This window comes from Apium graveolens, chromosome 6 (assembly GCF_009905375.1).
Source record: "Apium graveolens cultivar Ventura chromosome 6, ASM990537v1, whole genome shotgun sequence".
NCBI lineage: Eukaryota > Viridiplantae > Streptophyta > Magnoliopsida > Apiales > Apiaceae > Apium > Apium graveolens.
The window spans coordinates 4,596,912-4,619,336 of record NC_133652.1 but is presented as its reverse complement, the minus strand read 5'-3'; the positions used below and the strand labels follow the sequence as shown (position 1 = coordinate 4,619,336).

Here is a 22,425-nt window from a genome sequence, read left to right as displayed (position 1 = left end):
TTTTTTTTGAAATAAATGCATCTATAATTTTTAGTTCATGTAAATGTTAAGTGTTCAACTTGATTATTTATTTTAATATCTTATAAGCGACGTGTATATATTTTTGTTAAAGATATTTAATTCACATTCCTTGTGGATTGGGCTTGGGCCCAAAACATTAATACTTTATAACACTCGAAATCTTACTTTGTTCTTGTTGAAGCCCATTTCAAAAGGACTTTAAGTTAAGCCCAATCGGTCAACAACTGGTCAGGTGGCCTTTTTGAAGGTAAATTTGGGCTTCGGCAGTCCGTTTGATATCTTAATGCGGGCACGTAGAGTTACTGTCCCGTATCAAAATAAATGTCCACTTTTAAAAAAAATTATATATAATAGGAAATTCTGACATCGGTAATAAAATTATATTAATAGTAATATTTATTACATTTACTATATTAAATATATCATTGTTTTTGGTATATAGTTAAATTTGGAAATAAAAATCAGTGATATAATAATTATATGTGGTGTAAAATTTATCTTGAAAATATAAACTAAATTTTATAATTCGAATAATGACATCAAAAATGTAAGTGCACAATTATTATTAATTTTTTTTTTCAAAGGTCGACAGTTATTTTAAAACGGAGAAAGTATTACGTAGAAGAAACATTTCAAAATAATATAATTTGCAAGGGAGCCCAAAAGAACTTTCCGTTGATTAATCAACGAGAAAACCCTGACAAATAAAAAGAGAAATATATATATATATATATATATATATATATATCTTCAAACTTTCCAAGAGTACATGAAGGTCAGATGATGCAGCTAGCTAGTGTGCAAGCAAAATTCTACTATATATAATACCAAATTACCAACCTTTAAGCAACAATAGTACTGCACCCCTTTAAGCTTGTAAAATTTACAAAAAGCATCTCATCAAGATCTTATATATCACCCAATATTTATCAAATCCATCTCTCTATATATATGAGTTTGAGTAGGTAAAAAGATGGCTAGCTAGGTATATATGTCAAAGAACCCAACCATAACTGATGTTATTTTCAGCAGCAGTGCTATTGTTGTTTGCTAGAATGCTAGATGATCCTTCACCAGGGACATACTCATGTTGCTGATACCTGCTTCATAAAAAAAACCGAAAAACATAATTTTAAAGTTTTGCATTTTTCTGCATTGAAACATTAATTTGGTTAATTATCCTTCATCCGATTCTCGTTTTAAGATTAGTTCTCGTGTGAGTCGGGCCATATACGGAGAAGAAAGATAGAGAAGGGACTAGAGGAGTACCCTATTTGCAAGAAAGGAGGTTCTTGATCAGTAAGCATGGGATTTGAGTGAGAAGATTGTGCATGGTGCGGATGCATGAGTACATTACCACCCCATGGGCAAGGAACACCCCTATACTCTTGTCCTCCTGACTCTTGCTGCATTTTTTCAAAACAATTAAAAAGTTACTTTCTTGTCAGTAAAAATTGCAAATGCACTACACAGAGGTCTACACATATGTTAAATTCATAGGGATAATGAGTACCAAAGACAATTCAAAAGAAACCTTGATTTTCAGCTGTTTGTTGACATCTCCAAGATGACGTTCCTGTCAATACAAAACAGTAAAACAGAATTTGGCTCTTTATTTATTACAATATGAATGATTGAAATGATAGAAGCTTAGAACTGATCATACAATTAATAATGCCTATAGCTCCCAGTACTTTCACACTTATCACTGAAGAGAAATAAAGTCTCTGCAAGCTAAACCTAACTAATCAGACAAGCACTTGAAGGGTCTTTGAATACATTTGATGTTTGGTCAGGTTTTTCACCTTTTGTATACATCTACTAAAACTAATCTCAATAGTGTTATTCTTTTAGTACATTTGAAGATTTGAAGAGTTGTAAGATGGAGTACATATTGGATGTTTGGTCAGGTTTTTGTTTACATTCATTAACTCTTGATAGGACTTTTTATACTACACTACTCTATAGGCACCTATACTTCATATAAAGCAGAAATATATAGGGAGGTTCATGTTAATATCTAACAGTTAATTCAGATACCTTCCTGCGGAGCTCCTCCATTTGTTCAGCCATAGCCTGTGACTGCAGTGCATACATATAAGTGTATAATCATTTTATAACTTATTAGCTGGGAGCAGAAAGAAAAGAAAGATTTCTAACTAAACTAAATTATTGTTAGATTTTACAAGTGAGGTTAAAAAGGTTAAAGTAATCAGTTCTTTAGAAAATAGATAATTTTGTAAGTGCACTGTTTTCTAATTAACTTCTTTGACATTGTTACCTTTCTTTGCCTTGTTTGTGCAAGAGCCCCTTCGAGTTGTTTCTCAAGATTTTGCAGTTCTTTCAAGCTCAATGGTCCGAGATCCTCTCCAAGCAAATGCCTTCCTCATTTTTAATGCAGATCAAATTTTTAACAGTAGTATAAAATACATGTTAACAACAACTTTACAACATTTTACAAATCAAAACACTTGTCTATGTATAGAATCTTTCATATATAATTAAAAATGAGATTTATATGTTTATAATCACTATGTCTGAAAACTTAGGTTATGTATATGACTAGTAATGAGCTTAAATGTCTTGGGACGAATATCAGAACTGTCGCCTAACCTTTGAGAGCGTTGCAGGGATTCATACTTTGCCTTCAACTGTGAGACCTCCTGGTACCAGTTCTAATTGAGAAAAGAAGTGGGGAAAAAATTGACATAAGTGTAAGAAATTAGAAAACGGAAAAAACTGTAGAGGTTACTGTAAAATGTAAACACAGAGCTAGCTGAAATTTAAGTAACGGAACCTCAGTTTCAAGATACAATGCCAACCTGTGTTTCAGTTTCAACGCTATTGTTCAATTGATTTAAACTGCTACGCTGGTACTTCTCAAGGGTTGTAGTCAGACTGCATCAAAAAGATTAACCTACTTAAAGTTCTGCTACAATCAATATACACATGCATGTTTACAAAATACACTATATTATCTTGCTCCATATGATATTATAGTACTTATAAAACATATTGAAGGGCATGTAGAAAGACTGAAGAAGTAAAAATCTACTAAACCATGAATGTGTATAGAACAGTGTAATGTTCTGATTGTGCATAGTGTATATGCAGAGGTTATCAGTCACATACACATACAATATGTTACCAGTTCGAAGCAGTAAAATACTGTGTAATCTTGTAGTTAATATTCATGAAGAATTAATAATGGTGCTGCAAACAATTTCCACAACATGGGAGATTACACGTATACATACAATATATTTATACTTAGTCCATGTTGGTGAGCATTTACCAACATTAAATATAGTGTTTTCCAACTCTTTTCTTTCTGATCACATTCAACATTGCCAAGGAGAATATCATTTAAAGGATAGTGTTGGGGTTTTGGGGGGGGGGGGGGTTGTACCATAGAGAGGATATTTATATTATGAACCCCAGGCTGACAATTTGCACAGAGAGAATGGGATAATCATACATTTTTCTAGTACCAAAGAGAAATCACACCTGCATCCCTTCAATCAGAAAGACCAATGCCCAAGAATTATGCAGTACTTTGAGTCCTTACACATTGCAAATCTAACAGTAGTTATCCTTAACCATACTACCAACTTGAAACAACATAAGTACATATGTACTTAATTATGATATAACTATACCAAAGAAATCCTTATATCTAACAAGACTATATGGCATATCAAGTACTCCAACTTCTCCTACAATACATGACTTTGTAAACAAAAAAAAAACCCAAATGCATAATAAACTCCATTAGAAATGAGAAATGTAACACACCAATACACCTTATACCTTGGTTCTAAATTAAATGAATTTTGTGAAGTATCTGGTCAACATATGAGTGTAATTTTTTCTCTCAATCTCTTCATGGCAGAAATCTCACACACACACACACACTGGCCCTAAGCCCATTCCTTCCCTTTTATTTGTGTTTACCAAGCATAATTTCTTATCTTCCCTTCTATTGAGTTCACCAAGCATGATTCTCAGACAATACAGATTTGAATTAATATCAAGCTTACCAAGAGAATGAATAAACATATACACAATGGAAACAATAATGAGAATGATAATACAGAATGCAAGAAGCAAAAAGTTAATGGAGTAAAAGACTCACAGATATGTACAGCTTATCCAACCTGAGCTCAAGAAAAAACCTCATACTATTCAGATAGAACAAGTCAAAACACACACACATACACACAGAAACACATACAAAGAAAAGAATAAGCAAATCAAAAAGTTGAAATCAGATCTCTATTTCCAAGACCTAGATAAAAGAGAATCATCTGTTTCATGAAAACCTTAGATCTAGCACTAACATCCATTAATTTAATATAAATTGATAAAACGTGTCGATTTGTCATTAATCAACACAGTTATAATAATACTTCTTTAATCTTATACATTAAAATATACATTCACACAGATTCCTTATAAGAATAAAGCAAAGTACTCAGAATAAACAATAATATAAGTAGCTAGACATAGCTGTAAAAGAATAATAATAATTGTTACAATACAAACAAAACAACTGGTAGAGAACTCTGAGAAATACACACATACACGCACTTTATCTAAATCTGAAAACCTAAACAAAAAATAAACCTAAACAACACATGACCTTTTGTCGTATCCATATCAACAAATTAATAAAAATTACAAAATACGTGTGTGCGGTGACGGAACCAGAATTTCGAAACATTTACTAAACATTTGTGTGCCTATAGTGTACCTGCCGGTACTGGAGAACTCGTAAAGCTTTCCGCGGCTGGAGAAAACAATGACAGCAACTTCAGCATCACAGAGAACGGAAAGCTCATAAGCTTTCTTCATCAAACCGCCTCGTCTTTTCGAGAAAGTCACTTGTCGATTAATCTTGTTCTCGATCCTCTTCAACTCAACTCTTCCTCTCCCCATTTTGTTGCCCTAATTATTTTTCTTCTGCACAAAATGGTGAGGCCTTTATCTGTCTTAAATTTAAATAGATACTGACACAGTGTAACTAGGACTTTGGTCAAACGGCGTGATGTTACGGCAAAATATGATCTTATTGCTTGTGGATTAAGTTCTAATTACGTTTAGTGTCTCCTTTAAGTGTGAGTGATTAACAAATTAGGTTGGGCTCAGATGATTAACAGAACTAGTTAATTACTGCACTTTCATTTAATCAGCTGAACTTCCTTTTTTTGGACGGGCGTTTTTAATAATCTAATTTTAGGATTTGATCTGATTTGACAGGTTTATTGAAACACCTACCTTAATTTATTTATTGTTTATTGAACTTTAATTTAATAATAATAAATAAAAAAGATTAATTTATGATGGACATAAATTACTACAGAATACTTTGCGATTGGAACATTTTATTCATTAATACAATTATTTATCCAGGTGAAAAAGTCTACTATTATGTTTAGATCATAAAATAATATTCATGCGTCAATATTATTCGTTTATCCACTATTAATTTATCCATGTTTTAATGCACAACTTGAAAAATAAAATAATTGTAAAATGATTAACTTAGTGATCATTAAGTTAAAAGTGATCATGATCACTTTTCAATAATTGTAAAATAATTGTAAAAGTGACGATGATCACTTTTCGAAAAAATGCGTTCATAATATTTTATTAAAATACAGTTAATTTAAAAAATAAGATACGACGGTAAGAAAATAAAAGTCGGCTCTATCATTTCATATTGGCAAATAATTTTGTAAAATAAAATTAAATTAAAAAAAAAGTGTACGGTCAAAATAACTATAATTGCATAAAATACTTTTGGACGAGAAAGTTAAAATGTAGGGTAAACGTGTCAACCTACCGTCACATATACATACAATTGAAATTTGTCCTAGCTTGTCAACTTCAACATAGTACAATGTGACATTGTCGTATGAAATGATGTTATAACACTGTTTAATCATGCTTCGTTTGGTCAAGAATAACAAGGAGAACAAGGTTAACTCTAGTTAGAAAACAAACTATTAACTGCCATAGTTTTTGAATATGCCTATGAACCCATTCATTTACGTCTCCCTCTCTTCTTTTTAGTCTCGATAAATAAATAAAATTTCCGTTATCAGGATTAGGGAAGGCCGCCTGATAACAAATATTCCGAAAATTGTTAGATTTTTTGGAAAGTTACCAATTTACTCCCTCCGTCCCTTAAAATGTTTTCTCTTTGTGTTAGACACGTTTACCAATACACAATTTTGATTGTTAAATTCTTTAATTTCGTATTAGTATTAAATATAAAATTTTTATTTTATTAAAGTACTCATAAATACGAATCCAACAAAATCATTCATGACTATCTTTGATCTTATGGATTATACGTAAATTAGTAGTCAATAGTTTAGCATGAACATGGACAGTACAAAAAGTCAAAATAGGAAACACATTATGGGACAGAGTGAGTATTTTATAAAAATATTTGACCGATTTGATTTGTAAAATCTGATTAATTGTTACTAATTATTTTTTGAATGGAATATTCATTATAGATAAGACTAATGTATTCAATGTTATTAAAAGTATTTAAATTTATCATCCGATAAATTTCCGACTTTCGATAAATAACAAATGAGTACCTGAGTTTCGATTTCCGAATTCTGTAAACGTGGCCGTAACAATGTAATAATGTTGAGGAGGGAAAAGGTGGGATTTGGTGGTTGGGTTTTCTATTTGGAGGAAAGGCAATTCAAGGGAGGGGAAGGAGAGGGGAATAAATGCAGGGCTAGTATATGCATGTTAGGTTGGTTAGAGAGTTTACTTGTTAAGGAAAGGTTGTGACAGTAGAGCAAAGATAATACCAATACTTCATTCCCAGTTTTAGCAAACTATATCTGTCAACTTCAGCTAGCTGCCCACACTTGAATTATGTTCTAGTTTGAACTTAAGAGGCCATACAACATCTATTCAATATATATCACATCTTTTTATTTTAGAGTTTTTATTAGCTAGCTAATTTTTTCAATTATTGTTTTGGAGCCACATGCACTGTGAAATAGATGTAAAAATTTTAAAAAATGGTATTTGGCAATATATATGATGATCATTCAAAAAATTGTTTAATTAACTTTTTCATGAGTTAAATATTTAAAATGTAGGAAAAAATAAGTAAAAGATACTTTTACCAGTACACTAGTTTATAGCCCGTGTTTTGCATACGGAGATTTCAAAAATTATTTAATAAAATAAATAAATAAATTTATAATTTAAATTGAATAATATGATTATGAAAGATTAAATTATCTATATAATAAGTGTATTACATCTACATATTATGATAAATTTATTTAAGAACTACTTTCGTCACATATGTTATTTTTATGTTATATATTTTATGAGATTATTTCTATAAATAGATCTGTTAAAATTTAAACTTTAATTCAAATTTGTATTAAAAACTTACCATAAGTGATTTTCAAAAAAACTTACCATAAATAACACAATTCATATTTAAAATTGTATTATAAAGTTTCTATAAATAAAATGGGTCATAATAAGTACATGGATCTTTTATAAACCTAATATGGATATCAAACCAAAAAATGAATAGTCCACTGAGTCAAATTAAAGTTAAAAATCATATCCGAACCAAAATATGGATACCAAGTCTTAGGAAAGGGTTATCCAGCAATTTATAATATATAGATTCCGAAGAGAGTTAATAAAAAATGATCATGTACACACATAAAAATATATCAACATCTCGTAAAAAGAACCGGAGGTATATATACATCGTTACCGATATTATGGGACACTTAGAGAGGTGTTAAATTCGTAGCGAGGACGGCTAAAAGTTAGTAGCTACATAGGGCTGAATCAGGCAGATAACACATTATAACTATGGGTTTGCTCGTATCCGTTCCATAAATTTTAAAATAAGTAATATATGATTTAAAATGAATAAAGAATTTATAAGTGATAAATAAATAAATAATTATAAGTTAAATAAGTGTTTGGTTAAATGTCAGAATATTTTTTACTTAACTGAGCTAAAATAAATAAATTCAAATATAATTATCTTAATTCGTAAATTTTAAATTAGAAAGACATGTAAAAACATGAATTTTAAAACAAAAATTAATAAAAAAGTGAAAAATCAAAAATAAGTTGAGAAAAAGTATATCGTTGCTAACATTTAACTTATCAGCTTATAAGTTCTAAATTCAATTTATAAGCTGGATCGACAAACACTCATCCATAAGTACTCATTCACTTATACTTAAATGGGAGGGCCAAACAGGCCCTTTATGGCATCTCAATCTAATCGCTAAGCTCGCAAGTTTTGTTGTCTCTTAATTATTTAATTTAAAAAAAAGAACCAGTTCTTCTAAAATATCACGACCATAGTGAAAATACATTTACCATACTAATTTTACATGTTTATTTACAGGTGGCAAAGGAGATTAATGATACCCATCTTTCGAATAATATATTTGCCTTTCATATCTAAGAAGTCGAGCGTTAGTTTTGATTATGAGCCAATATAAATTTAGATTTAATTATAAATTTAAATATCATTTTTACAAGTAAAGAAATAAAAAACGTTATAATAAAGAAAACATTACAAGTCAGACGTTAGTCAATTTTCGGCTCTGAGCCAATATTATAAATTTAGATTAACATTATGAATTTCAATATCATCTTATAAGTAAAGAAACAAAAAACATTATAATAAAGAAAACGTTATAGATAATTTGTTTCATTTGAGATAGAAAGATAACGGAGTTGAAAATGTTTGGATAATTAGAAGTTCCATCGATACAATGGATGATAAAGAAAAAAATACTCATGGCTCACAACGAGAAGCTAGTATTAGTTGGTGATTTATACTGTGGGTGTTTATCTCCTTACGGGAAGTAAAGATTCGATTCAATATACGTACATATGTAATTAATTAGCAAAAAAAACCGTAGCAAAATAAAAGGTGCACAAACTTTGAATTAGCAACTAGTTTAAGAACAATGGATCAAAATGTCATTTTTGAGTGTTAAATGGTTAAAAATGTCACTTTTGAAAAATAATGATCCAAAATGTCATTTTATAATGGCACTTCGCCTTATGTTTTGTATTTTTAATGCAAAACGGTACATAGTGTGCCGTTTTGGTACTTTGTTTTTTTAATTTTTTTAAAATGTGCAAAACGGTGGTTGAAGTAGCGTTTTGGCTCAAAACGATACATCATATAGCGTTTTGTAACAAAACGTTACTTTATCTACCGTTTTGCGTATAAAAAAAATTCACAATGTTAAAACGTTACACGAAATTCCGTTTTAGGTATTTTGCGTAAACGGTACACGATGTATCATTTTAAAGTTACATTTATGGTCATTTTTAACCCACAAGTGACATTTAAGGTCAGCATCCCTGGTTTAAATGGATTCAACAAAGAGAAGAAAATATGAATTTAACACCCTCATGTTAAATGGGCTTAACAACACCAAGGCCCAAATCAAAACCCACAACAAAAATAATTAAATTTTGTAATCCAGTTTAAAACCCGTCACCGAGCCTGAAACAAAAGGCAAACTTAAAAACATGGAATTAGAGCAAAGAAGAGGCGGAAGAGCATTCAATCCGGGTCGGGTACAACCCGGACCTCCCTATCACTCTCGTCCTGCTAAACCCTTTCACCATCAACCCATTGATCGCGAAAAGGTCTCTCTCTCTCTCTCTCTCTCTCTCTCTCTCCCTCCCTCCCTCCCTCCCTCTCTATCTCTCTCCCTCTCTCCCTCTCTATCTCTCTCTCTCTCTCTCCCTCTCTATCTCTCTCTATGTGTAAAATTTACTGTGTTACTGATTTGATTTTAGTTGGTAATTTGTAGCTGTTGTTTTTGCATTGTGATATGTGTGTCTGTAGCTAGCTGCATTGTATTTTATTTTTGATGTTTTTCGGGTTATTTACGATGAATTTGTGAAATTAGGGATTTGTAGGGCAGTTGAATAGACAGTGAAGTTTTTTTTGTAATCTTGAGTTGTTTTTAGAACATTGTGGACTAGAGTATTCTTTTTTACGGAGAGAGGCTGAGTGCCGCAGGACTAGGAAATTGGGAGAATTTTAGATAATTAAGTTTTGACTTGTGGACGGAGAATTAGGAATGTATGTATATGAAGTGGTTGCATTGTTGTTTGTGGATTGTATATAGTCATATAAGGCACGTAGGCGTAATAAGCTAGGCAGTGGAGTCAGCTGGAAGTGTGTAATATGGGAACGCGTCTTAATGTTGTACTCAAATGAAATTTTAGTAATTTTTTTTTGATTAAAAGTGAAATGTCAAGTGTCCGCTGTCCATACTGTCCAACATTGGTACTCAAATTGAAAGTAGAAGTAAGGATAACGTAGGGAATAAGTGTATAGGAGTAATGTGGGATGGGAAAACAGGTAATGAATTAAGTGGCCGAATTACCGACCCGTATTGAATTGGTATTAAGTGTTATTAAAGAGGCTTACACAAAGATACATGAAGAAGATATATGCTAAGAAATCAAGATCATTTATTTATAATTTTAAACGAGGTCCAAGCACGGAAAAGTTAGTTTAGACATTCCTCTTGGAACCACAAATCTCACATATATATGCAAACAGCTTGTTTGGAGCAGATTTTTAAAAAAAACTGTCCTTAGCAAATGTTCAGAATTCATCTTATTTTTGGTTCTTTAGTATTGCATTTGTTTTGTTTAGTACTTTTTCTGGTTAGGATGCTATTGATCCAGAGTACCTCGTTTTTTATTCTTTTGTTTAGTACTGTAATATTACTTGGGATCTAAGATTACAAAGTAGCTTTTAACATACTAACTAGTGATAATGTCTTGGTGATATGCAGACATGTCCGCTCTTACTTCGAGTTTTCACAAAGGTGAGTACATTCCTCATAAAGTGGCATATCTCCACTTCATAATGTTGATGGCCAATAATCATTAGACACTATATAGTAAAAAGTTTCCTGAAAAGGTATAATATCCCGATGTCTGTTAAAATTTTGGTCGTGTATCTATATACATTGAGCATCTGTGCGTGCAGCATTTGAAACACCAAGAACATGGCTGTATTCTTAGACTTGAATGGTTAACTGTCTAAAATAGCAATAATTCGCTCCTTGTGAAGTATGGTCATCGAATTCTCGAAAGGTTTGGTTCTCGTTAGTTAATTTGGTTATGGAAGTTTAGCATTAAGTTTAAGAGAACATTAATGCCCCCTTGGCCCCTTGAGACCCTGAAAAATGTACAAATTCCTTTTATTTGGAGTTTCAATTTGGTTATTTAAACTGAGGAGCCTGGGAAAGATAATGTTAAAACTTAAGACCTAACTGGCGGGAATGTTGTGCCATTTTGTGGACAATGGCGAAAGATTAATTCAAATTTTTATTGTAACTTTTGTAGGTTGGTGCTCACCATACTGAAGATGAGTTTTCAGTGAGAGGGAAAGAACCCAAAGATGAGGTCCAGATTTATACATGGAAGGATGCTACACTCCGTGAGATGACTGATCTTGTACATATCTCCTCTGCCCTTATAAAAATATGCAAATCGTAATGAATATTTTCTTGGAATAATCCTCTAAGTTTTATTAGTTACACACGCTTTGTAGTATTTCCTGTACATATTGATAAATTGACGTTGTAGTTGTAGGAAGATAAACCATAAAAGTGAAGTAAATTTTTCATGTTGCAATCATGAAGAGCAGTTAAACTTTAAAGTACAAAGCTTTAGATTATCAGGTAACTGAACTTGGGCATTTGCTTTAAGACAAGTAAAGCTGGTTAGTTAGTGTTAATGGTGTGATTGTACTTTAACGAGCTTGTATTTGTGCTGCAACGGGAATCATGAAGCGCGGAAGTTATATCAGTTTGCTTTAGCCACTTCTTTTGGGCATCTGCTGATAACTAATTTGTTTATTAAAATAAGTATTTGTAATCATTTTTTCATATAGTGAGTATAGGAGTCTAAAGTAGGTTGCAGCTTCAGCAAATTTTGTATTTGGATACGGTTGTTGAATTTGTGCCGCATATGTGTGGCCATCATTTATATGCATTTGTGACCCACTTATATGGTTTTTGTGTCCATCTGGAGGTTTTACTGGATTTTTTTTGTTGCTATTAAGGCTACATTAAGTATGTGAAGGTTAAAAAGTTGAATACGCTAAATTGTGTTGATCTGCTAAACATGCAAGTAGATATGAATAGAATTAATAAGAACCCATTCCAGGAATTGTGTGATCACCAGTTGTGTAGGTCTGCTTGCATGCTATCTTTGTGCTTGGAATGATTTGTTTACAGACCCTTGGTTAGTCTATCAGTTACTTGGGTGCTTATGGTATTTCTTGCGGCTCCTTGTAGGTCAAAGAGGTTGCTCCAGAGGCCAATAAAAAAGACGCAACACTGTCCTTTGCGTTTGTGTATCCTTGTAAAACTGGGAGGCTTTTAGTCAGAAAGGTAAGTTAGTCATCTTTGGGATGATATTATGTCATATGTGGGCTGTAAATGCGGACATCTGGAATTAGCTTAGATTATTCCTCACAAAGTTAGATTTTGATCTCTAGTGATTACTAAGATATGTGGTAATGATAGAGCCATTAACGTGTTAGAGTTACTTACCGTGTCCTATCTGGTCCCCATTTTCAAGAGACAGTAGCCAATTTAATGATGTGATAGTTGTATAGTACTTGTAACTTGCTATTCCCTCTACTTTACCAAATGTGCATGTACTTTTTAATTGACATTTTTCTGTCTGTTTATCACAGGAAGCCTTAAACTAATGATACCTTTTCTTATTGTCATTAAAGAAGTGGACTGAATTTATTTGGCAAGTACGTATCAGATTCCAACTGGACCTTATTTGCTTAAGTGATGGATTATGTTATACATGTGCGCTGTACTGATCCATACGCCTAGCTCATAATTAATGGAACATTAAGTGCTCTATATGCTTATCATATGTATTTGCAAGTCGGCACTTAACTCTGATTACTGGTCTGAGGGGTTGTCTAAAAGTTTACTGTTATAGCTCATAATTTTGTGATTTTGTTTAAAGGTTGGAAGAACCTTCTCTCATCCAGATCCAAGAAGACCAGACAGTGGTAATATGTCACTGAGAGACTTTGACTTTGAGGTAATAAAACATCCCCTTCTGGCTTCCTAGTTAACATGTATTATGAAAACCATAAAGTTGTTCCCAACCATTTGGAAAATGCAGATTGGAGATTACCTGGATGTTGCAATCCTGTAGGTCGGAACTTCTTGTGCTTAGGCTTAGCATCCCCCTGCCTCTTGTCCCCTGTTAGGTAGATCACTGAAGTTTTACGTCACAGTGCTAGATTTCCTTCAAACAATTCCCTCCTTATTGTTAGTCACATTGTTTAATTGTCGATGATGCACCTAATGATGACAGTGTTGAATCCAAAATAACCTTCTAGATTGTGTATCTGATGCTTAATTTTCTTATTTATTTGCTTTTTTTTTTGTTGCTAAATTCATATGTTTGCACGGCTTGCGGTTTCTTTGCCTGGGAAGTGAGCTATAGCCTATAGCCTATAAATGTGAATGATAGTAAAGGGATGATAGACTGAGTAACTTTTGTGCTAATACGTGCCACTGTTGTATGAAAATAACAACTCCAGGGATGTGCTTCTACTTCCTAAAAATGTCTTGAAATAAATTTATTAGTGCATATTTATTTAAAGGATTTCTTTAATATTTATGATTCATTCTACTGGGGCATCTTCCCTTTCGGTAGCTCTTAATTATTTAAGTAATAATTACTGCTATCTAAATATTATGTATACGGAATCTTGAAGCTCTAGTCAAAGAGGCAGATACTTTCCCACTCCTACACTTTACTCAGAATGTCCTTTAGGTTGTATTAACTTCGAATTAGAATCAAGCTTTTGATACACACCCACACCCACACACGCGTGCACGCATTGATGTTGTAAATATTGGTTGCTTTTAATTTTAGGACGGTCAATGGACTTCGGGCTCTTCTAAGTAGAATCCTACTCAAGGTTATAATCTTGTCTTGAATGATTGTAATTAGTACCAATGGAAGTTGTACATAGATTGTTTCCTTCAAATCTGGGAAACCACTCCCCTCCTACAGGTTTAATTTTTTTCCACATTCTTCAACGTGCTTTCAAGATATTGTCCTTGGGTTTTCTCACATTTTCAAGGATTCACACTCATTGCACGTATAGAGGTCACACATCAATTCTAACTATACCCTATCGCGTTTCTTCATTTGATCTCATGGTGCAACATCCACCAGCTATTTGGAGAAAACAGGCTCCATATTTTCAACTTTTTCTATAACTACACTTACCATCTTAAAGCTTCTGCTAACTTTCTATCCTTGGATCTGATAGTGATTTGGATTCAAATGGTTCCTTTTCTCTTGTCGACCAATGGGTTTTTGTTTTTTCCGTTGTCCTTTTCTTTGTTGTCATTTAGGCTATATCACATGACTGAAGCACTTGAATGTTTCTTATCTGTCTATTTTCAACCTTTCTTACCACAGTAATCCTTCCAGTACATATTAGATTGCTTAAAACAATGTTGACAATCCCAAAATCGATTCGAAAAGTATTCTCGAGTTACACGTGTCATGTTTTTATTTGTGGCACGAGGGTTCATTATCTTTATGAAAAATTAACATTTGTTACATAAAAATATCGAAATATGAATATGATGGGTGGATCCTAGACCCGGCAATTTTGAACATGACTTGCACGAAACGACACGAGAACGAGAATTTAGTGTTTGTGTTTGCATTTTTAGTACACGACACGAAAGTACACGGCCGAAGTGTTTGCATTTTTAGGACACGACACGAAAGTACACGGTTGAAATTTAGTGTCGGTTTTATGTTTAACCTTCGAGTACACGGCACGACACGAAGTATACAGACATAAATAAATATTATAATTAAAATTTAATATTTTTTATAAATATATGTAGAATTATAATAAATGCATGCATATTTATTTTAAAATATTATTTGATTTCATGATATTATATAGAATTGAGATCTAGATATATATTTTTTATATATTTTTTAATTTTTTTACCTAAAAATCTTGTATTTTAATTATATTAATATTAAATTTAATATATATTAATAATCAATAAACACAATATACACGACACGAAACGAAAGTATACGAACACGAATATACACGGACGCTAAACATGTCGGCTTTGTGTTTGACATTTAAGTACACGAAACACGAAAATACACGACACGAAATTATACGACACGAACAAATTGGCAGGTCCAGTGGATCCCCTTGCTCGTGGGAAAGAAGAAGCTTCAGAAATCTTCTACACACTAATGGAAGTAGCATATAATTAAACCAACTTTAAGGGTTTGATGTAATGCGAATATGTGATTAAGTGAGTAATGCCCAATCACAATTATCCTAAAATTTCTTGTCATTGGACAATGATCTCTTTTATTCCACTACCACTTATTAGCTTTATCTCCCATCTAGTTCCAAAATTCCTGTCCCCAGTATCCCCAGGACTAAAGTATAGACCACAATGGCCTAAAGATTGCTTTGCTAGATCTCTTCTTAGCCGAAGGATGATGACATTTCATAGCAAATTGGTGACCATAAACATGTTAGTGATCAATCCTAGTCCGGGGCGGTGGCGGATCCAGGAATTTTAGTTTAGGGGGACACCGTGACAAATTTTGAGAATATCCCTTTATATTTTCGAATTTTGAGTGGACACTTTCATATATTTTTAAAGAAATTAATAGTGAAAAACGTAAAATTTAATTTAATAAGGGACACGTGTCCCCCGATGCCCCTGATCATAATGACATCTGGTTTGTAGTACGATATCTTTATCTGCATCTGCACCAAGCCACCAAGCAATAGACTTGTCGGGTGGTCTATTTGTACGATCCAACTGTTTTATCAGTGATGCAGCCATCAAATTTTGGTAAACCATCAATTCGTAAAAGTTTTCGTTGTGTTAATAATTATTTAGGCCACTCCTTTTCTTTGCACGATCGGCAAATAACAATGTTGTTGCAGGGACAATTCCGCAACTACGGATACTTCTTGGCAAGGCTATGATTAGTCGTGAGAAATAGTTCAACTTATTTTCCGAAGTTGAAAGAAAGGGAAAAAATGATAAAAATAGCCAATTTTTAAATTTTTTTAATCAAAATAGACATTATGAAAAATTGATACTCCACTGATAGTTGGGTATCTCATATAAAATGAATACTCCTATCCTCATCGGCTAAAGTTGGTCAACTTTTCAGAAATTGGTCATTTTTATTAATTCTGTATAAAAATAGGCTAAATTTGTCCTTCACTTAAAGAAAGACGGGTGCACACTTAAGAAGTCTGAACTCTTAAGAGCCATGATACAAAAATATCGTAAATTTAAAAAGTTTGACCAGAAATTAAATAATATAGAAAGATGGCCCGAAATTTCACATAAAATATGTATTTCAAGTAAGCGTATAATGTGTCCAAGACACTTTAAAGACACGAAATATTACATACATATATCACCTATGTCTATCACGCGTCTACGACACATTCAAATGTATGGTACTTTGTTCATTATGACGCAAAATATTACATAAAGTACACATATCATCGATGCCTGTCACGCGTCTACAATACTTAAAATACATGGTACTTGCTCAATATGGTTTGTAACTCTGTATGCTTCACAATAATGCGTAACAGCAATGCACATCTTCCACAAGAAATTCACAAATGCTGAAAGCTTATGCTATTAGCTATATATCACACAGTTGCAAACTCAGTCAAATCAACCATGTCAGCGTATGTGATAACCTTTAGCATACTGTATCCTATAAGAATGTTACTGTCATATCAAACATATAAAACTGAAAATCATCACTCCTATCTTGTCTTAGTTTGTAACATCTAATGCAAGTAAGTTTAAGCAATAATCCAGTGCAAGCAATCAAAATATACAGTTAGGCATACAGTTACAATCAAGTTTTTAAATTACGTATCATTCGATACAGTTAAACCTCGATGAAATAATAATCAATAAAGTAATAACCTCGCTAAAATAATATTTTTCTCCGGTCTCAGCATAATGGACACAATGTATTTTTACTCCCGGTAAAGTAATAAACTCGCTAAAGTAATATTTTTTCTTGGTCCCGACCCTATTACTTTAAAGAGGTTTAACTGTATAAGGCTTTCCTGGATTAAATGAAGTTATTGAACATATGGAAAGATGAAGAACAGACCTTTGTCACTATATAGAAGTTACATCAATCTAGAGATAATGCTGGTCACTGCTTGATGTGAATCACTTCCATTTGTCTTGCTTGAACTAGTATTAAGCATATGATATTTCCTACTACCCTATACTTATTCTAACAATAACAAGCAACTGTCTGTGTTTTCTTTCTTTAACTGTATAGGGTGTTACAGACTCTCTTTGTGAGCAAACTTATTCAGGGTTGAACCTTGCAGAAGTTTGTATCTTTGCCACATTCGGTCTAGCTTCCCGATGCTGGATATCACAATTAATTTAATTTACGATGGTCACCATGATCCAGGAAATCAATAGCACAGAAAACTTAAAACGAACCCTTGACTTTGGCCTAATGGACATCCTTCTCTTCTTGATAATTAGTTGTTGATGGAGACATAAAACCTCTACAGAAACTTCTCCAGCCTTTGGAAAATAAAGACATTATTATCCTTGTCATTTCTCGAGGATAAATTTTTGCAGTCTAGTGACTACCGAATAGACTATCAACAACCACTATACTCTAAACTTTTATACTTTTATTACCCAAGTGAAATATAAATTTTCCCTCTGAGAACAAAGAATAAGTTACTCAGATCACTACCAATCACTTTCTAAAGATAAAATACATATAGGATAAAAGTTAATAGGGGAAATATCTTATTAAACCTCAAAAAGCATATTTTTTTATCCTTAACAAGACAATGGTCCTAAACTGTCTAAAAACTGAGAAGTATAATGTAATTTTGAACTTGTTGTGTTAGGACAGTGATTTTCAATGTGCCTATAGCAATTTAGCTTCTAATTCTTGGCAACAGGTGGAAACATAGTTGGAACTATCTTTCATGCATTCACATGAATGCATAAACTTCTTTTCTTTTTCTCAGAGTAACAACAGAGGTCCCAAATTTTTTACAAAATAATAGATTGAATAGTTATGCGGATACTTTATTAAATTTACATGGCTGAATGCCACAATATTATCGAGTACACCATTTGATACATTCTTTAAAACTTCTAGCTTTACTCTTTTTTCTCTCTCAAAAGTTATGCCAAAAGTAGCACAACATTATTTATATGCTATATACATCGACTTCAATCTTTTACAGTGCATCCTAGATTCTTACAAGAAGTGGCTATATGTTTACTATCAAAAGGACCTGTGAACAGTTTCAGTTCTCAACCTCACATAAGCTGGATTATGCTGCTAGACAAAGGTACTGATTTTGTTTATCTATAAAAAATATGCTTGCCATCATAGAAGCTTTAGTGATTGGCGCTGATATATTAACTATCCTGGCCCAGGACAAAAACATGTCTTGCCAATACATAATCCTGCTGGAGGTATCTCATGGAAGAGAACTTCCTCTCACTCTACCTTCTATATAATATGTGCATTATCATGCCTACATATATGTGTCTTATGTGTTATGTCACATTGCATTATATATTACCATCTTTGCATTACCCTCTAGATAGAAAAACAAAAAACACACAGGACGTAGTGTCATGCACACTAAACTGAGAGGGAGAGAGTAGAAAAACACAAGAGTGAATTCTATATAATATTCCAGCTTTTGTTACTTACTTCTCCAAGAAACGGCTTTGGCTTTTCTCTTCGCTTCAATTGCCTTCTTTTTATGATACTCTCTTCTTTGATTCCTACCAACCATCCTTCTATTCAGTGCTATACCATACAGACATATATATAAATAAGACCCTTGTCCATCTTTTAAGTACCTGTTCAAGCATAAGCATGCCAATGCCATCTGCTATTTTACACAAATCTAGGTCTTCACCCACAAATGAAACAAAAAAGGAACAAAAAAAATTAGTATTCGATGCATCCCTTTATCAACATGAAGTAAACATACCTGCACAGTTCATATGGCCTGACCACGAAAAGCCATGTGCTGATCAGCCGCCTCCACTTGTTGTACCTCCCATTGACTTAAAAGGCTACCTTGCTGGTGATCCCTCTGCCATCTCGAATGCCACAATGCTCATAGACGAAGCCTGTCAAAAGCATGGTTTTTTCCAAGTTGTTAATCATGGAATTGATATGGAACTGATAAATGAAGCTCACAAGAATATCAGCAGCTTCTTTGGAATGCCATTCTTGGAAAAGCAAAGAGCAGAGAAAAAGGCTGGTGATATTTCTGGATATGCTAGTAGCTTTACCAACAGGTTTTCCTCAAAGCTTCCATGGAAAGAAACACTTTCTTTTCGATATTCTGCTGATCAACAATCTGCCTACAAAGTTGAAGATTATTTCTCGAGTGTAATTGGTGAAGATTTCAGACAATTTGGGTAAGAAGCTTACTAATAAAATACATATCAGTTGTGCTCTTTACTTCCTGAACTCTACTCATAAAAGTTCTGTTTTTTGTTAATTTTTGTTTATTTGATTTCCTTAGGAGGATTTGTCAAGAATATTGTGAAGCTATGAGCAACCTGTCTCTTGTTATCATGGAGCTTCTTGGAATGAGCCTTGGTATTGGTCCTTCGTATCTTAGGGAATTTTTTGAAGGAAACGACTCCATAATGAGATTGAACTACTATCCTCCTTGCCAGAAACCAGATCAAACTCTAGGAACTGGACCTCACTGTGATCCTACATCCTTAACCATTCTTCATCAAGATGATGTTGGTGGTCTTGAGGTGTTTTTTGACGACAAATGGCACTCTATCCTTCCCGACAAGGATGCTTTTGTCGTAAATATTGGTGACACATTTATGGTAAGTTCACTATTATTAGTGTATTTCTATTATGCACAGCTAAAAGATGTTGGAAGTCAAATATGTATTTACAAAGCTAGCTCTAACACTTAATAAGGAAATATAGTAATGTAGTTCTATGATTCTTTTTTAGGCCCTATCCAATGGAATATACAAGAGTTGTTTGCACAGAGCTGTGGTAAACAATACTACACCAAGGAAATCTCTTGCATTTTTTCTATCCCCTAAGATGGATAAAGTGGTAAGGCCTCCAGAAGCGCTGATTAAGAAGGACAGTGCTAGAAAATTTCCTGATTTCACATGGTCAACTTTCCTAGAATTTACACAGAAGCATTACAGATCAGACATGAAAACTCTCGACGCTTTTGCACAATGGCTACAAGTTGGGAAAACGTAAGAGGGTACACAAAAATATTATGTGAATTAAAGTTTGTGAACTGGAATGGAGAGGACAGAAGAGACGAAGAAAAAGGGGAGTAACTAAAGGATTGTGTGCTGTTACCGTCCTATATTCTCCTAGTTTAGAAAGCATTAATATTTTAAAATTGCAAGAAAGTGGAAAGATTTTAAGTGAAAAGAGTTATGAAGCGAGTATTTAATTTTCTGAAAGAAGTTATGAAGCAAGTCTTGATTCTGTATTTTGTTTAACTAGGAAGATACAGCTTAGCTTACTCTTGCTTGGAGACCATCTGCAAGTTTCTGGTTAATTTGACAGTTCCATGTAAATACTTTGCTTGAAGACCATGTGCAAGTTTCTGGTCGCAATTTGATAGTTCATGTAAATTCCAACATCTAACCTTTGATGGAAAATACGAATACATCACTGCAATCAACAACTGGCAAATATGTGTGAAGCCTCAGATGATTATTGAATGTTCATTTTTGTTAGTAACTACATAAAATTATGAAACTTCATACTTGTTCTTCAGGGTAACATTTTGATCCATGTTGCGCCTTATTACATCTATGTCACATTAAAGGAAATACAACAAGCTATAATTTAGGAATATAACACACATTACACAACACAGATATACACATGTTTTGAAGAATTTTTAAAGAGCAGCTATAAGCATTGCACTGGAGCATCTCCAGGGCAACTAGTGTTGATATGACGATACAACACAATATATCAGCAACTAGTTCATTAGAAAAGATAGCATAACGGAAAGACATGCTGATGGATCTGGAATCATTATCTTTACAAATGGTTTGAAAGTTCAAGATTCTGGCAAAGTCTACAGTGTTGGACTGCGAAGTTTTTTGTCTCTGGTAATATTGTAAAAACATTAAAAAGACTTGATTCTCAATGACATCCCTATTAGACAGACTCACAAAATAACAAAGACACCTAGTACAAAAACTAGACACTAGTGGAAAAACATTGAGAAGGTACAGGATTTATTGTTAGAAATAGCCAAGTTGGTATAGTAGAACTGCCTATTGGAGTATCTTAACTTGTTTACAGAGAATCATTTCATAAATATTCACTCTGAATGTTCTTGTCTCTTCGTTAATGGCTCATCATGTCTTTAATATTAGTGAAACTGAAGATTGTAATTTTGTTCAGGAATATCTAATTCAAATCAAAGAACACTGATCCCACATTTGGAAACCAGTATATGACTATGAGTAGCATTATTAAGTTTTTGGAGGTATTTAACTAGGGAAATTAGTTAAAAAAGAAAAATATCAATACCACATATTTCTCCAATACATTCCAAAGCAAAATTTCTGTTATTCTTATATACATCTGTCATTCTACATGCAGGAGTTTAAACACGACAGGGGAAAGACATCGGAGTGAGAAAGGGAGGGTCGGAGGGATGATGATAATACATAAGAACAGCTTCAGGACAATTTATAATACAACAAATCGTACAATTTTATCTGAGAAGTTTTAATATGAAGCATATTTATTGACCATAACATGAATTCTATACGAGATGGGGAAATTGTTAGTAACAAAGAGAACATTAGCATTAAATACTCCAGCAAATGCCAATATGCATAACATTGGAAGGCAATTAGTATTATAATTTAGAAGTGAAATTCTGTTAGGGAGAAAAGAGGCAGCTGCATTTTTAAATAATCTAATATATCTGAAATTGATATGGCTCCCACAAACCCGATTATTTGACAGGATTAACTTCTGTAAAACAAGAGCTAATGAACTGTTTGACATAGTAATCATATATATTCTTATCAGGCAGAAAGTTATTACTTATTCGTGTGAAAATCACAAGACTTTAAATTGTAAATTTATTTTAACATATTTTAGCAGCAAAACTGGACATTCGTGTTAGTTTTGATAGAATTTGTTGTGCGTTAGTCATTTATGTTTAAAGCAGAACTAAGATCTCATCAGAGCACTTCCGAGATA

At 32.9% G+C, this 22,425-nt stretch overlaps 3 protein-coding genes and 1 long non-coding RNA gene across 9 annotated transcripts; 2 read left to right on the top strand and 2 right to left on the bottom strand.

The window, feature by feature from the left end:
* Positions 1-726: 726 nt before the first annotated feature.
* On the bottom strand, positions 727-5,099 carry LOC141666753 (protein AGAMOUS-LIKE 6). Of its 4 annotated transcripts, none has more exons than XM_074472926.1 (8): positions 4,775-5,099; positions 2,844-2,919; positions 2,635-2,696; positions 2,303-2,402; positions 2,062-2,103; positions 1,535-1,597; positions 1,291-1,427; positions 727-1,124 (listed from the first exon to the last, which is right to left on the bottom strand). In XM_074472926.1, the coding sequence occupies exons 1-8, from the start codon at positions 4,957-4,959 to the stop codon at positions 1,016-1,018; spliced, it is 774 nt and encodes a 257-aa protein (XP_074329027.1). In that variant the 5' UTR covers positions 4,960-5,099; the 3' UTR covers positions 727-1,015. The 4 variants fall into 4 exon arrangements, with proteins under 4 accessions (XP_074329027.1, XP_074329029.1, XP_074329028.1 ...); XM_074472928.1 differs by having other exon boundaries at positions 1,556-1,597; positions 4,775-5,098; XM_074472927.1 differs by having other exon boundaries at positions 727-1,121; positions 4,775-5,068.
* A 4,467-nt stretch (positions 5,100-9,566) lies between these two features.
* Positions 9,567-13,505, top strand: LOC141663891 (histone deacetylase complex subunit SAP18-like). Of its 2 annotated transcripts, XR_012551712.1 has the most exons (7): positions 9,567-9,711; positions 10,878-10,910; positions 11,434-11,544; positions 12,390-12,485; positions 12,794-12,859; positions 13,084-13,161; positions 13,246-13,505. XR_012551712.1 is itself a non-coding variant. In XM_074469740.1 (6 exons), exons 1-6 carry the CDS (start codon positions 9,592-9,594, stop codon positions 13,276-13,278), a joined length of 471 nt encoding a protein of 156 aa, XP_074325841.1. In that variant the 5' UTR covers positions 9,567-9,591; the 3' UTR covers positions 13,279-13,505. The 2 variants fall into 2 exon arrangements, 1 of the variants encoding a protein (XP_074325841.1); XM_074469740.1 differs by lacking the exon at positions 12,794-12,859.
* A 3,748-nt stretch (positions 13,506-17,253) lies between these two features.
* On the bottom strand, positions 17,254-19,102 carry LOC141663653 (uncharacterized). Of its 2 annotated transcripts, XR_012551591.1 has the most exons (4): positions 19,044-19,102; positions 18,892-18,965; positions 17,643-17,729; positions 17,254-17,564 (listed from the first exon to the last, which is right to left on the bottom strand). It is a non-coding gene; the product is annotated as an uncharacterized LOC141663653 (long non-coding RNA). The 2 variants fall into 2 exon arrangements; XR_012551590.1 differs by having other exon boundaries at positions 17,254-17,729.
* LOC141663651 (gibberellin 20 oxidase 1-D-like) lies at positions 18,320-20,934 on the top strand. Its single transcript, XM_074469443.1, has 4 exons — positions 18,320-18,520; positions 18,609-19,613; positions 19,721-20,042; positions 20,176-20,934. Exons 2-4 carry the CDS (start codon positions 19,060-19,062, stop codon positions 20,437-20,439), a joined length of 1,140 nt encoding a protein of 379 aa, XP_074325544.1. The 5' UTR covers positions 18,320-18,520; positions 18,609-19,059; the 3' UTR covers positions 20,440-20,934.
* The last annotated feature ends 1,491 nt before the right edge of the window (positions 20,935-22,425 follow it).